Consider the following 15,081-nt stretch of genomic DNA (forward strand, 5'->3'; position numbering starts at 1 on the left):
TGTTTTGAGAATTAAGAATGAGCTACCCTGGACTGGCTGCCTCATCCAGTAGTGGGTGCTCCACGTGGCATAGTGAGTCAGGATCCTGGCCTCCTTGTCTCACAGGGCCAGAGGCAGATAGGTTTGCTGCTCTGGGCAACATTAGGAGCCCCTGGGTTGCCATGAGGATCATGTGAGGTGACAGGAAGAGGTTTGAGGCAGCACAAAGCTCTATAATCCCCCTTGCTCTTGTTATCTGTTAAACACACTGTTTGGTGAAATGCACACTTAGGCAACGAGGCTCTTCGGCAGAGAACTGATCTCTGAGTCAGGCTTCATCAGGCCCTCTGGTTGGTTCAGCAAATGGATCTAGGCACTGATTCCTTCCACCTCCTGAACCCAGACCCATCTGCTCATTTGTTGATAGGACACATCTACCTGAGTGTCCTCACATACAAAGTGCCTGAAGCTGAAGCTGTCAGCCATGCACCTGCACCCAGGTGGTCCACGCCCTGAGCTCACCAGTCTGGCCAGTGGCACCCATCTGCCCAGTCACCTGGAGGGGAATCGATCTTACCCCTCCCTTCTCTTCACTTCCCACATCCACTCACCACAGTCTGCCGCTGCCAGTCTCCCCTCTCTGTCCCCCAAACCCTCACCTTCTCTCAGAGCTTTTGCATTTCTCTTCCAGGAGCAGCAGCAGCAGCCTCGTTAGTGGCTTCCTGGCCTAGAGGCTCCCCCAGCCCCCGTCTTGTCCATCCCTTGGCACAGCTTTCAGCGATACCTTTCCAGAGGGTTGCCTGGTCCTGTCATTTCCCTGCTCAAACCCTCTGGTGGCTTCTCAGGTGCACCACGTAAAGTCTCACCTTGAGATTGGTACCTTCTGTGCAGGTGTATTGTACTGTCTGTCGTTCCCTGGGTACATCATGTGCCTCTTTACCTCTTGACCATGTGTGTCCCATTCCCTCTGCCTGAATGATCCATCCTTGCCTTGCCAACCTGATGAAGACCCTCGTCCTTCAATACTGAGATCTCCATCCCCTCTCTCCAGGACATTACCTCCTCCTCCTGTGTGAGCCGCCTGTGTCTCTGACTTCCCTCTTTCTTTTCTTTTCACCACATTCCCCCAACACCGATTCGAGAGCACCTTGAGGACAGTGCCACATCGTGTCTCATTCATCTCTGCATCCTCAGGGATGTTTATTAACTAAGTGAACAAGAAAGCAAGCTTTTCACCATGAAGCCTTCTAAATTTGGCCCATGACTCCCACTAAACCCTATCTGGTCCATCTTCCTGAGATAGTGCTCTCTCTCCTTCTTTGGCATGTTATCCATCATTAGAAACCTGTTCTTCTGAAATCCAGGGTGCATATTTCCTCCCTCTCCTGTTACAAACCCTTGGGTGACCAGATGACCCGAGCCCTTTATCCCTAAGTTCCTGTCTCATCTTCATCACTACCCACCAGTTCTTCTGGATTAGGAGTCGGTCACTCCAAGTGAGCAGGTTTATCCCTTTCTCTGAGAGCTGAAATTTTCAGTATGTCCCATTTGTGTTCACCCATATCATGCATTTAGTAGAGCAGGACTCACAGCAGGCATATGGCTTGTCTTCCACCCAGCTTGTGGCTTGTTTCCTCTGGTCCAGAAAGACACATCCTTTCAGAAACCATCTCCCTGGTCAGCTTTCCCTTCCTGAAGCCTCTTCTCGAAACCACATCTGGGGACTGGAAATGAGAAACAGGCCCCACTCAGGCTTGTGAATCCCTGAGGACAGAGCATTCTGAGTTCTTCTGGCAGCATCTGCCCAGGGTCTCGTCCCCAGCAGCATGTTGCCAGCCTCCTAGCTTCAGTGATCTTCGTTGTCCATTGACAACTTCTCCAGAAGTGCTTCTTCTCTTATATGCTCAGCTTTGCATATGTTACTGTGTAATTTAACCACAGCCCTAAGAAGGTGCATTTTCTTGTCATTCCAGAGTATTACCAGCCTGGCTAAGGGTTCACAGGCCTGTTGTGACATTCCAGCTCTGCCCCAGTTCCTCTCTCTGTGATCTGACACACATTGATTCATTCTCTGAGCCTCAGTTTACTCATATGCAAAACAGAGACAATCATAGTACCTACCTCATAGGGTTGTTTTGAAGCCAAGGTAAAGCCATGTTCATGAAAGGCACCATTCAGTGCTTAGCATCTACTGTTCTGAAGATATGAAGCTTCAGAATCATCGCCCCTCGCTGCAGCAGCATTAATGTGGAGACTGAGGCCCAAAGAAGTTAAGTAATTTGCCCAAGATCACTAACCAAATATGTTTAGTAGAATTTATTAACCAGGGTTGAAACTCAGGATCTCCACAGACTTGTTCTTTCCACTACACCACCAGTTTTTCCAGATCCAAATTGAACTGCAATCTGTATTTGGTCAGAGGTAAAGAGAGAGTCTAGTACTGCTCAGATTCACTGTGGAATAAGGGGAGCCTCTCTGGCAGTACAGATATTGGTAGTTCTGCCTTGCATGGGTTGATCTCGTCAGAGAATATCTTCCCTGCAGTTACCCTGTGGGCAGGACCGTTGGGAGCCTACAGGGCAGGGATTTATCCTTCCTATGCAGATGAGGAGGTGAGAGAGGGCTTGTGTCTGTCAACTCTGCCTTGGGCCCTACAGCCCTTAACCTGTCATGTCTAAGCAAAGTCACAGAATGGCTACTAACCCAAATTACCCATGTTTAAGGTTTCCAAGTAAATTCTTAACTCCAGCTTTCCAGCGGCATAGTTTAGTTTCAAGTATTCACTGTGACATTTGAAAGTAAGAATAGAGAGGCTGTTTCCCAACCAATTACATATGTCTTACAGTTATACCACTTTTCCACCATGAACAAATGTATTTTTTACTTAAGTTGCTATAACCACATATAGGCTCGGGGGAAGATGCTTGTTTAATGAGTTAGGATTTAACTGACAGAAGGATCTATGATGGGATGGACAGCCTAGCCCTGAAGTTTGCTTAGAAGCCAGAGGCAGGTGCTAAGATGGCTTACGGGACAAGTTGCAGGTTTTAGAAGCAGGGATAGAAATTGGGGAGGGTGGTGGGATCAGCCCGTCTGTGCGGACAGCACAGCCATATTGAGAGACACTGGGGTGCCATAGGAAGAGTGCTGGACTGCATCACTGTGACCTCATGGCCTTGGGCAAGTCACTTAATCCCAAGTAGCCCTGGATTCCTTGTCTGCTGTGTGGGATATCACCTCTTTAGGGCATCACCTAAGAAAGCCTTCAAGGGCTTCAGAGACGCTGCTCCAGTGAGAAAGGTATTCATCTCGATTTGTGAGTCCCTTAATCTGGGTTTTTGTGGAAACTCATCACTCTTCCTCAAGCTGGTATGTAACCCATGACAGCAACAGAAGTCATGGCCACCCCGGCCTGCCCCCCACAGTGGCTAAGTACTGCACACCCATGCCGGCCGCCTCACCAGCGTTGAGGCAGGAGCCATCTCCGTCTTCCCAGTGGAAAACATGAAAATCAGAGAGGTTAAGCAACTGTTTCGACATCATCTGGCTGACAAATGGAGGAGGAAAGGATCCCAGCAGAGTTGTGTGTGACACCAGATGTGTGCCCTTAACTGCTGTGCCTGGAGGCCTCCCCCTCAAAAGGGTGGGGAGAATGGTGGAGGAGGGGTGCAGGAGGAGGGGCCGTTGGAGGTGGGGAGGGGCCTGAGGGGCTGGGGTCTGGGAGGGTAGAGAGGTTGCTCACAGGCTAAGGTCCTGCATCTGAGGCCACTGGTGCTCTTCCAGCGAGTGGCCCCTGGTGATGAAGACGCTGCGTCCTCCTCCTCCAGGCTGCAGCCTGGGGCTGAGCGGAGACCTGTGGCCTGGTCCCTGGCAGGCTGCCCCCACCCCGCCCTGAGAAACAGCTGATGGACTTGGCTGAGTTTGTTTTCTCCCATCAGTGCTCTCGGGTGTGCATGAGAGGATGCCTAACCCGTCCACCTGTCCAGGGTTAACTGCTTGCAGGGACATCCCACAGACGGGGCTCACTCACTCTCAGTGGTTTCTTACAGACCAAATGTCACCAGTACTGGCCGGATCCCCCCGACGTCATGAACCACGGCGGCTTTCACATCCAGTGTCAGTCAGAGGACTGCACCATCGCCTATGTGTCCCGAGAAATGCTGATCACAAACACCCAGGTGAGCCACAGCCTGAGGGGCACGGTGGAGGGGCAGGTGCTGAATCAGCGGCCACTGTCATCCCAGGTGGTCACGCTTCTAGGTGTGCCCTCTGTTTCCACCTGGCAAGCGTGTCAGTAAGTGCGCAAGACTGCCCATCAAAGAGCCAGGGCCCAGAGTTCACAGTGGCCCTAGTCACAACAGGCACGAGGTGCAAACAGCCCAGTGTCCATCGATGGAGGAATGGATAAACAGCACGTGGTCTGTCCATACAATGGAATATGATTCAGCCTTTAAAAGGAAGGAGATTCTGACCCCTGCTACAACACTGGGGAACCTTGAGCATATTATCCTAAGTGAAATAAGCCAGACATAGAAAGACACATACTGTAGGATTCAACTTCTGTGAAGTGCCTAGAGTCGTCCAATTCATAGAGACAGAAAGTAGAACGGTGGTTGCCACGGGCTTGGGGAAGGAGGAGAAAGGACATCTATGGACATTTTGCCATATGGCATAATGGGTGCAGGGTTTATGTTTGCGGGATATTTTAAAGTTCTGGAAATAGATAGTGCTGATGGCTCTACAACATTGCGAGTATTCTCAATGCCGCTGAACTGTACATTTAAATGTGGTTACAGTGGTAAGCCTCATGTTAGTATATTTTGCCACAGTTGAAAAAAAAAAAAACACAGTCAGCATGTGTGGCCTCTAATGGCAAGTACCATAGCAGCAAATGGAGGAGATCACTGGGCAGAGGAGATCACTGGGCAGAAGTGATCAAGGAAGGCAGCCCTGCAGCACAGGCCCACGGCTGAGCCTGAGAGGGGATGGGGATCTTTGGGGAAGGAGGGGAGGAATTGCTAGGGGCCACAGCAGGGCTGTACGCAGAGGGAGAAAGCATCAGGAGACAGGGCCACCCTGTGTCTGGGTTGGGGCTGGGTCCTCATGCTCACCACCTGGATGGACTCACCAAGGCCACCGCGTCTCCCACAGACCGGGGAAGAACACACAGTGACACATCTCCAGTACGTCGCATGGCCTGACCACGGTGTGCCCGATGACTCCTCCGACTTTCTGGAATTTGTAAACTATGTGAGGTCTCTGAGAGTGGACAGCGAGCCCGTCCTAGTTCACTGCAGGTATGGCGCTTGCTGTTCTGTTAGGTTTGGAATCCTTTCCCTGTCGGAAAAGGCCTGGAGAGAATTGGCAGGCGCCAGACCCACCCTACATCCCACAAAGTCGTGTGCCCTTACAAACCTCTGTTGACTGTGGTTCTTCACCATTTCAAAAGTTATTTGGAATTTTATGAAATCCTAACTTTGTGAATGTAGCACAGAACTGAAGAAGAAAATCCCCTCACACACCCTTTCTCCTGTCCTTCTGTCAGTTGACCTTCGTCATAGGTGTGAGTGAGAAAGGGAATAGGTTTGGCACTTCACAGTGGCCCTCTTTCCACTGCCTGCTAGCCCCCAGTCTCAGATGTGTGAGGACAGGCTGTCTCAGCCTGTTTGAGAGCACGCCCTGAGTGTGCGTTTTGTCTTCTCGAAGGCCAAGGGAGGAAAGCCCCTTTGGAGTCAGCGGGGAACTGCTCGCTGGGCCATGCAGAAAGGCTACTCAGACAAATCCCAAGTCTGTCTTCTCTCCCCTCTCCAGTGCTGGAATAGGTCGAACCGGTGTGTTGGTCACTATGGAAACAGCCATGTGCCTAACTGAGAGGAACCTGCCCATTTACCCACTGGATATTGTCCGAAAAATGCGAGACCAGCGCGCCATGATGGTGCAGACATCAGTGAGTAGAAATCCAGTAATAACGGTGGCTGGCACTTTCTGAGCACTTACACCAGGCAGGCCTGAGAGAAGGGCTTTGTGAGTCAACAGACTGCAGCTCAGGGGGACTGAATCACTTGCCCAAGGTCACAGAGCTTGTCAGTGGCTACAGCCCACACCCATCTCACCTCTGAGCTCTGCTGCCTCTGTGGTTTATTTCCTGCCAGCCCGTCTGTCAGGGAACAGCCCTGGTTGCATTCTGTATCGTTGAACAATCATTTGTCCATTACCCGCCCCCCCACCGACCCACCTAGACCTGGGTACTCCTTTTGGCTCAGTGGATGTTGCATATGACCCTACTTTGAGCTCTGTTCCACCCATGTGGTGCCTGAGTACCTGCTGTGTCCTCCACGGGCAGGCCAGAGCTCAAAGTAGGGTCATGTGCAACATCCTCTTGTCCTCAAGAGGAACTCTAGGGGATAACTCTTGGGGATTTCCCCTGGAACTGCAAGCGGGGCAGTGAAGCGGTGTGGAAAGAGCATGATTAAGGTCCCACCACAAATGAAGCAACCTTTGCATAAGTCCTGAACCTCTCTCCAAGCTTCAGCTTCCCTGTGCAAAATGGGGACCATCCCACATTCATTCATTCATTCATTTGACAAAGAATGGTGCAGAGACAGGCTTGTATCTAGTAGGAGAACTGGATTAGTCTATGCTAAGTGTCAGCAGTGATGAGGGAAGTTCAGGGCTGTCTGAGAACATGGTGGAAGAGTATCTAAAGCAGGATTTGGAAAGTCTAGGAAGGCTTCCTGGAGAAGTGGCTTCTCTGGTAAAAACCCCCAGGATACATGAGGAGTTAGCAAAGAAAGGAGCAGGAACTATATGTTCCAACCAGTTCTGTCTCTTCACAGGCTGTGGACAAAGTTTATAAGATTTCCCTAATAAATTTTTAAGCTTTGGTAGTTTTATATTAGTTTGTACCCAGAAAATCTTGTTAAGAGAAAAAAAATTGGCTTATGTTATTAGGGCCATTCTCTGCCCTGTTTTTTGGTATGGAAGACCTCGTGGCTGGTTAAAAAGAAAAAAGTCCATCATCCTGGTAGATTTTCCCTGCTGGAAGCTGGGCACGGTGGCTCACGCCTATAATCCCAGCACTTCGGCAGGCTAAGGAAGGTGGATCACTTGAGATCAGGAGTTCAAGACCAGCCTGGCTAACATAGTGAAACCCCGTCTCTAATGAAAATACAAAAATTAGCCAGGCATGGTGGCATGTGCCTATAGTCCCAGCTACTTGGGAGGCTGAGGCAGGAGAATCGCTTGAACCCAGGAGGTGGAGGTTGCAGTGAGCCAAGATTACGCCACTGCACTCCAGCCTGAGTGACAGAACAGGACTCTGTCTTGAAAACTAGATAGATAGATAGATAGATAGATAGATAGATAGATAGATAGATAGATAGATTGATTGATTGATTTTCCTAGCTGGAGAAGCTCAGTCTAAATGCTTTTATCCCCCCTGTATACTTTGCTACAATATGTTTCTTAGGTATTTGCTAAGATAAATAACTATATCCTGCAGAGCGTCTTTCAGTGGCTCTGCTTTGTAAAACACAATCCAGACTCCTTACCCCAACACAAGGTGCCCACAACCAGGTCCCAGCCCACCTGTGCAGCCCCTCCTCCTCCACATGCCTAGGTGTTGAGTCCAGGAGCGGGCTCCCTGACCCCATTTCTCAAAATGGGCTCTTACTGAGGCTTCCACACTTCCACTTACAAGAATGGCTGTCCCGCAGGGACTTTTGCTCCTTCCTGCCTCCCCCAGACCGCCAGTTTCTCCCTCTGTCATTGTCTCCATGACACTTTGCCCACCCCTCTCTGGGAGTGCCCCCTCCCCGCATCATATAGGAACTAGGGCTTCACAGGTGTACCTGGCCTGTGGCCCAGAGTTGGCGCTCAGGGAATATTTACAAATGCTGCAAAAGACCCACCGGTACAGGGTGTGGTAGGCAGCATTTCCTGGAGCTACAGGACTTGACAGCTTTTTTTTCTTTTCCAGAGCCAGTACAAGTTTGTGTGTGAAGCGATTCTTCGTGTGTATGAAGAAGGTTTAGTCCAAATGCTGGATCCTAGTTAAGACAACTGTGAAAAAGTTCACTCCTCTTTCCCAAGGGCATCCTCCTTGAGAGAGGAGGACAGACCTCTCTGGAAGCAGCAAGAGGAACCAGTAGCTGTGGGAAAGGAATGGGCACCTCTGAACCCAGGCACTTTAAACTTCTATAGAAAAGATATCGTGTACATAGGAACTGGTGTAGATAAGCATGCAATTATGGCATCATTTAGGCCTGTATTTCTATGGAAAGATACAAAAAGGATCTCAGTTTGGGGCCTGTCCTAATGCCTTCTTCCCTAACATCACCACACACACCCCTGTCGGCATCCTGGAGCAATTGAGACCGGACACCCACAGAGCTGTTGTCCTCCCAGCAACAAGATGGTGTGGTTATCTTGGGTCATTTGGATGTTTTGTTTGTTTCTGTGTGTCAGACTGTAAGGGCTGAGCTTTCTGTGCTTCTAGGTGGAGCTGGAACAATTCAGATTCACCCGCCCTGATGCTAAGGAAACCCTGACGTATGTACTAGATGGCAGGGCACTGGGGGTCAGGCTGAAGGCTGAGCAACACCTCTCTGCCCTCCCTCCCTTTGTCCCATCTCCCAGCGACTTCCAATATTCATGTTTCTGAGAATTGTGTCCCTCTTCAGGTTCCCTCTTGGTGCCTAACCTGGATTAGTAATGTGCATTCAGGTGAATTTTCAGCTGAGGCTCTGAGAACTGGTACTCTCAGTGTGTTCTGGTCATCTTGTGGCTTAGTTGTAGAAGCAGGTGTGTCTCTTGCCTCTGCTTGCCTCCTACTGCACACTCAGCACCCAGGACTGGAATCACCGACTACTGAATCTCCTACATGTATTGCTGCTACTTCAAGCTCCTCCACTTGAAACCTTATGATTTTCCCAAGGGGAGATGGGACAATGTCATCCAAATATTCCGAATGTTTGGCCTTCTGAGAAAAGAGCTTCTAGTAATTGAACCATGGGAAACCCAGCTTCTGGAGGGTTGGCCGTGGGGGTGTGTACATGTGTGTGCCCAGGGGTGAGTGTTTCTCAGGATTCCTAACGATTCAAATTACCGTTGAGTATATATAAAGAATGAGTCTCTGTATGGAAGAACAAATGTGTGCATTCACCCCCAGTCACAATGGTCTCCATTGCATTTCAAAGGAGAGGATCAGACTATCTGAATATAAACACAATCTGATGTTAATTTATTCTAAGAACACCATCATTTTGATTGTCCTAAAGAATTCTGCCTTTGTGAATACCGTGTTAAATTTTTTTAAATTTGTGACAGGATTGTAGCAAATTATTATTTAAGGAAAATAAATTGCGTAAACATTTAATGTGGTATTTTTGAACAGCGGTTTTTATGTACTCAGAAGAGGAAGTTAAGCCAGGTTCTTAATGGTATTTATAGAAAAGATGTTTTCATATTATAATGCACATAAATGAAGCCATTTTGATATTCAGCAAATTCGGTGCCAATTGAATAGTTTGCTGGTAGCAAGACGGATGAAGACCTATATGGGAGATTCTTTATCTCTAGAGCTAGCATATTTACTTGCATACTTTGTTTCTTTTCCACATGGATATTTTACTGCTAAATGGCAGAGGTGGGAGGGAGATGTCACACAGTACCATAACCCCATATTGAAAACAAGAAACCACCAGAAAGTTTGCAGCTAAGGGGCAGGGGATTCAGTTCCTACGCCCACTCAGCACTAACTACTTGCGGGCCTGGTTGCTTAGAAGCTCTACCTCTCTTTCATTATCTGTAAAATAGAAACAATACTTAGGACTTTAGTTGGAACATGAGGATTGAATAAGATCACGCTATTCATGTGACTTTTTATCGGCTACAACAGCAACAGACACTGCTGTGGGTGAGTTTACTTAGAAAAGTTTAGTCATCAGTGATTAGCCCAAAAACACATCAGTCAAAAATAGAATCCACTGGGTTTTTGTCTCTCTTTTTAGAGACAGGGTCTCACTGTCGCCCAGGCTGGAGTACAGTGGCATGATCATTGTTCACTGCAGCCTCAAATTCCTGGGCTCAAGCAATCCTCGCACCTCAGCCTCCTGAGTAGCCGGGACTATAGGCACATGCCACCTCACCTGGCTTGTGTGTGTGTGTGTGTGTATGTAGAGACAGGATCTTGATGTGTTGCCTAGGCTGGTCTCAAACTCCTGACCTCAAGTGATCTTCCCACCTCAGCCTCCAAAACTGTTGGGATTATAGGCGTGAGCCACTGTGCCCAGCCTAACTGGGTTTTTATGAGAGGAAAATGGAAAATGCTCTTCTAGAAGAGAGAGAACAAGAGCACAAAATAATCTGGACTCACAAAAATTCAGCAAGCTCCAAGAAAGGGGGATGGAGGGAACGCTGGCAAAAATTTAAATGCCATTAGGATATTTAGCAAGTTATTACTGTTTGGTAAAAATGCATCATCACCCTGTGTGCAAAATGCTTGCAAAGTAGTCTAAATGTCTTTGGAGATGGGTGTTTTACTGCTTTTTTCCAAAAACAAATTGTTTATTATGGTTGCAGAAATGCAGCCGTTATGGTCACATAAATTTCTAAAAAGCCTACCAAAGGTTGCAAGCAGTCTTTTCTGCCACTGGGCAGGCCAGCAGTTCAGACCCAGCAGAGGTTGCCAGGAACAAAATCCAGGAAATACTGGGAAGAACAAGACAAGAGAATTACCTAAAAGAGCAAACAATTCAAGTAAATCCTGTAGCTATTACCACTTAAAATCCGTAGCTCAAGATTCCTGTTTCACCACCTTATACACTTAAGCAATTATACTTAAGCCTTTTTTTAGTCCTAAGTGAAGAACTACATCAGAATCAGGATAAGTATTTTGCCTGGGAAATTTGGCTGGATATGAATGGAGAAGACATTTACATCCTACGTTCTGGCACTTTCTGAAGGATCTAATTAAACATGTTGATGTGCCAATTTAATCAAGATGAGAGATCCCTGCTGGTGTCACCCTCTAGAACCTGCACTTGGTGTTTTGACTTTCCAGAAGAAAAAAATGCAACTTTGGTTAGGGGGCAGTGGTTGGATCACACAGTTGTCTTTCGTTTCCTACCACAGTAATTCATATTTAAATATGCTTTTAGATTAGTGTGGATACTATTGCTGCTGTGTTGCTACCTGACCTTTTTTTGGGGGGGGGGGGCTACCTCAGAAATGAGCATTTGAGGGCAAGCAAAAAAGCCCTCTTCATCCTCCAGAGGCAACAAAGAGGCAGCAGAAATGGGGAAAGATTGTGAGAGGCAGGGCTTGGGTCTAGACCTGGACTTAGGCAAGATATGTTGCCGTCAACCCTGAGTTTTCTTATATGTGAAAAGGGAAGGTTGGGCTGGACTAGATGAGGTCAAGATTTGCCATTCTGGGAGGCTGATATTCCAGAGAATCAAAATTAATCCTAAACCAAAGCTTTATGGCTGCTACAGAGACATGTCACATTTCTGAGACTTGTCACCAAGAGTTTGTCCCTCAGACTTTGGCACTGTTGAATGCAAAGACAAGGATGGCCGCCTTCTGGTTCTTGCCTGTTGTCCTCAGCTGAGAGCAGTCTCGGTAAAGATGGCAAAGATTCTGTGACCTCAGACCGGGGACCAAACACTTGGGAGTCTGATGGCCGGGCTGGGCCACCATTCTCATAGCTCTCATTCTATTTGGAGCAACCAAAGGATTTGTGTGAAGTTATTTGGAAAAGGACCTTAACTGAGCAGCAATCTTTTTTCTGTATATTTGGAATGTTTTTCATTCTGACCTGTTCTGTCAGTGATTCTACTGAAAAACAATTTAATCAATATAAAAACGTTCAAGCTATGCAACACTGTTATTGTCTGTTGACATTTTTATTCTAATTGATTTCTGCAAATCTTTTCTTATTTGTGTTTGCTTTTTCCTTTCATTTAGAACTCAACTCTTTTGGAGGAGAGTGCTCTCTGCTCATCTCCACCTTCCCTCTGGTCAGGAGCATGAACTCCCGTCTTGGCCTTGTCCTGGGGTATTAGTCCATTCTCATGCTGCTAATAAAGACATACCTGAGACTGGGTAATTTATGAAAGAAAGAGGTTCAATGGACTCAATTCCACGGGGCTGGGGGAGGCCTCACAATCATGGTGGAAGGCAAATGAGAAGCAAAGTCACGTCTTACATGGTGGCGGGCAGGAGAGCTTATGCAGGGGAACTCCCATTTATAAAGCCATCCGATCTCGTGAGACTTTTTCACCACCACGAGAACAGTATGGGGGAAACCTCCCCCATGATTCAGTTGTCTCCACCTGGCTCCACCCTTGACATGAGGGGATTATTACAATCCAAGGTGAGATTTGGGTGGGGGACACAGCCAAATTATATCACCTGGTGTGGCAAATTCTATACCCAAATTAGGTTCCACCATCCTGACGAGTAGCTTTCACATAGTACAAGTTCACCTTTTGTCCTGCAGGGCTGCCAGGGTGGCTTTATGGTCACCAGGGTCCCACGTTCCTCCCCACTTGTTGCTCGGCCATCCTCAGTCTGCAGCTCCATCACATTCCAGCTAGCAGGAGGGAGGCAAGGGGAGGAGAAAAGTATGATCCCTCCCTGGAGGAGGTGCCACCTGGGTATTGTACATCCTGTCGATCAGAACTTTGTCACAGGGCCATACCTACTGCAAGGAAGAGAGTAGAGGGAAGGTCATTTTTATTCCAGGAAACCATGTGCCTAACAAATTCAGGGCTTCTATCTCTGAGAAACAAAATAATAGGTTTGAGGGACAATTAGTGCTCTCTGCCATCGCTCAACCCTTTGGCTGCCCTTCTTCTGTGACATAGAATCTGCTCTGTTGCCCAGGCTGGAGTGTAGGATCTTGCTGTGTTGGCCAGGTTGGTCCCAAAATCCTGGGCTCAAGTGATCCTCCCATGTTGGCATTCCCAAAGTGCTGGGATTACAGGCGTGAGGCACCGCACTTGGCCCACCACAGCTTCTATAGCCTGCTTACTCCTTGGGCAGTTTTGGGGGAGTCCCCAGGGTTACTTTCGTGGTTCAGGAAGACCAGGCATGCAGTTTCTTAGACAATAGAATCCATCAGCTACTCACAGCGGAAGATCTGCTCTGCTTCTGCCTCTTCGACATAAACGTGGTTGCCTTGAGGCTGCCTAAAAGAGAAGCATGGGTGGGAGCAACACCCTTAGTCTGGTCTTTGAAGCAACCTGGTTTGCATTTTCTGGCAGAGAAGCCTTATCTGCACTAAGACTGCCACTTCAAGGCCACTGCGCTTAATAGCTGCAGTTTGAAGGACAAAAGCAGTTGTCATTTTCAGTGCTTCAAGACTTTAATCAACTTTGAGTGCAGCTATTGACAGCACCTCTCTGAGCAAAGCAAGATTCCCTCCTGTCTTAGCCTGCTTACTGTTGCTATGCAGGAATACCTGAGGCTGGGCAATTTATAAAGAAAAGAGGTTTATTTGCCTCAGTTCTGCAGACTGTACAAAAAGCATGGCACCCACATCTGCATCTGGTGAGGGCCTCAGGCCTCTTCCACTCATGGTGAAAGGCAAAGGGGAGTGAGTGTGTGCAGATCACATGATGAGACAGGAAGCAAGAGAGAGCGGGGAGAAGGGCCAGGCTTTTTTTAACAACCTGCTCTTACCAAAATGAAGAGAGTGAGAACTCACCCCATCCTCAGGGAGGACATTATTCATGAGAGATTTACCTTTATGACCCAAACACCTCCCATTAGGCCCCACCTCCAACTTTGGGGAATGCGTTTCAACATGAGATTTGGAGAAGACAAACATCAACTGTAACACCTCCCATCTCTGCAAGCTGGCTGGCTGTAGCCCCAGTTCATCTCATGTATAGGACTGTGAAAAGCAACAAGGAGCAACATTCACACTTCTTGCATCCTCCCACCATTTTCTCTTGCTGTGTGTGGCCTCAGTCTGAATGTAGTCCATCTTCCACATACCCAGTAGCAGATAACAATTTCATCAATGTTTAGCCATTACACAAAAGGCAATATTTGTATCTTTGCCATCTGCTGGCCCACCAATTCCACTAAGCCACTGCCACATTTTAGATACTATTTGCAGCATTTTGTCTTCAGGTATCAAATTCTGAATCTGAAAGTCAAAGTAAAGGTGGTTCAAGCAAAACGGTTTATTTTTGTCTCACATAAACACCAGCAGCCCACAGCTGGTACCACTCACTGGGGACCCAGTTTCCTCCAATCTGGTCACTCCACTGTCCTCAACACAGAGCTTCTACATCATAGTCCAAAATGGCTGCTCCAGCTCCAACCATCACATCAACATTCCAGCAAGAAAAACAAAAGAATGCCCTTTCCCTCTAAGTATACCTCCTCAAAATTTCATGCACTACTCTGACTTACAAACAGTTGGCCAGAACTTAATCATATGGATACACTGTGCTGCAAGACAGGTTAGGAAAGGTAGTCTTTATCCTAGATGGCAGTACACAGCCAAAATTCAACAGGCTGAATTCAAGAGGCTTTTATTGAAAAAGAAATTATTATTAGGGCACAATTAGCAGCTTCCCCTGCATATTCTTTGACTTCAGATCTACTAAAGGCCTGATTCATGAGGAGTTAACCTTACTCAAGACCCAGCATACAGGAACAAATGCAATTCTGTCGTTTAAGCAAGACCGACCCACTTTTTTTTTTTTTTTTTAGACAGAATCTCTCTCTGTCTCCCAGGCTGGAGTGCAGTGGCGCAATCTCAGCTCACTGCAACCTCTACCTCCCGGTTTCAAGTGATTCTCGTGCCTCAACCCCCGGGGTAGCTGGGATTACAGGCGTGCACCACCACACCCTGCTAATTTTTGTATTTTTAGTAGAGACAGGGTTTCACCATGTTGGCCAGGCTGGTCTTGAATTCCCGACCTCGGGTGATCTGCCCACCTCAGCCTCCCAAAGTGCTGGGACTGCAGGTGTGAGTCACCATGCCTGGCTGTGACCCACCGTCTTGAAGTATAGCACTGATAGCTTTTGACAGGATCAGCACCCAACCATTATGTACATGAACCATTTGAGTAAGAATGGACA

At 47.8% G+C, this 15,081-nt stretch overlaps 1 protein-coding gene across 4 annotated transcripts in view; it reads left to right on the forward strand.

Moving 5' to 3' along the window:
• The window catches only part of PTPN3 (protein tyrosine phosphatase non-receptor type 3), a 122,776-nt gene extending 110,913 nt beyond the window's left edge, over nucleotides 1–11,863 (forward strand). For all 4 annotated transcript variants that reach the window (XM_034967947.3, XM_034967948.3, XM_008963274.4 and 1 more), the window contains 4 exons: nucleotides 4,029–4,157; nucleotides 5,131–5,276; nucleotides 5,791–5,926; nucleotides 7,958–11,863. In XM_034967947.3, the coding sequence (XP_034823838.2) occupies nucleotides 4,029–4,157; nucleotides 5,131–5,276; nucleotides 5,791–5,926; nucleotides 7,958–8,035 (489 nt within the window). In that variant the 3' untranslated portion in view covers nucleotides 8,036–11,863. The remainder of the gene's footprint in view (nucleotides 1–4,028; nucleotides 4,158–5,130; nucleotides 5,277–5,790; nucleotides 5,927–7,957) is intronic.
• The last annotated feature ends 3,218 nt before the right edge of the window (nucleotides 11,864–15,081 follow it).

This window comes from Pan paniscus, chromosome 11 (assembly GCF_029289425.2).
Source record: "Pan paniscus chromosome 11, NHGRI_mPanPan1-v2.0_pri, whole genome shotgun sequence".
Taxonomy (NCBI): domain Eukaryota; kingdom Metazoa; phylum Chordata; class Mammalia; order Primates; family Hominidae; genus Pan; species Pan paniscus.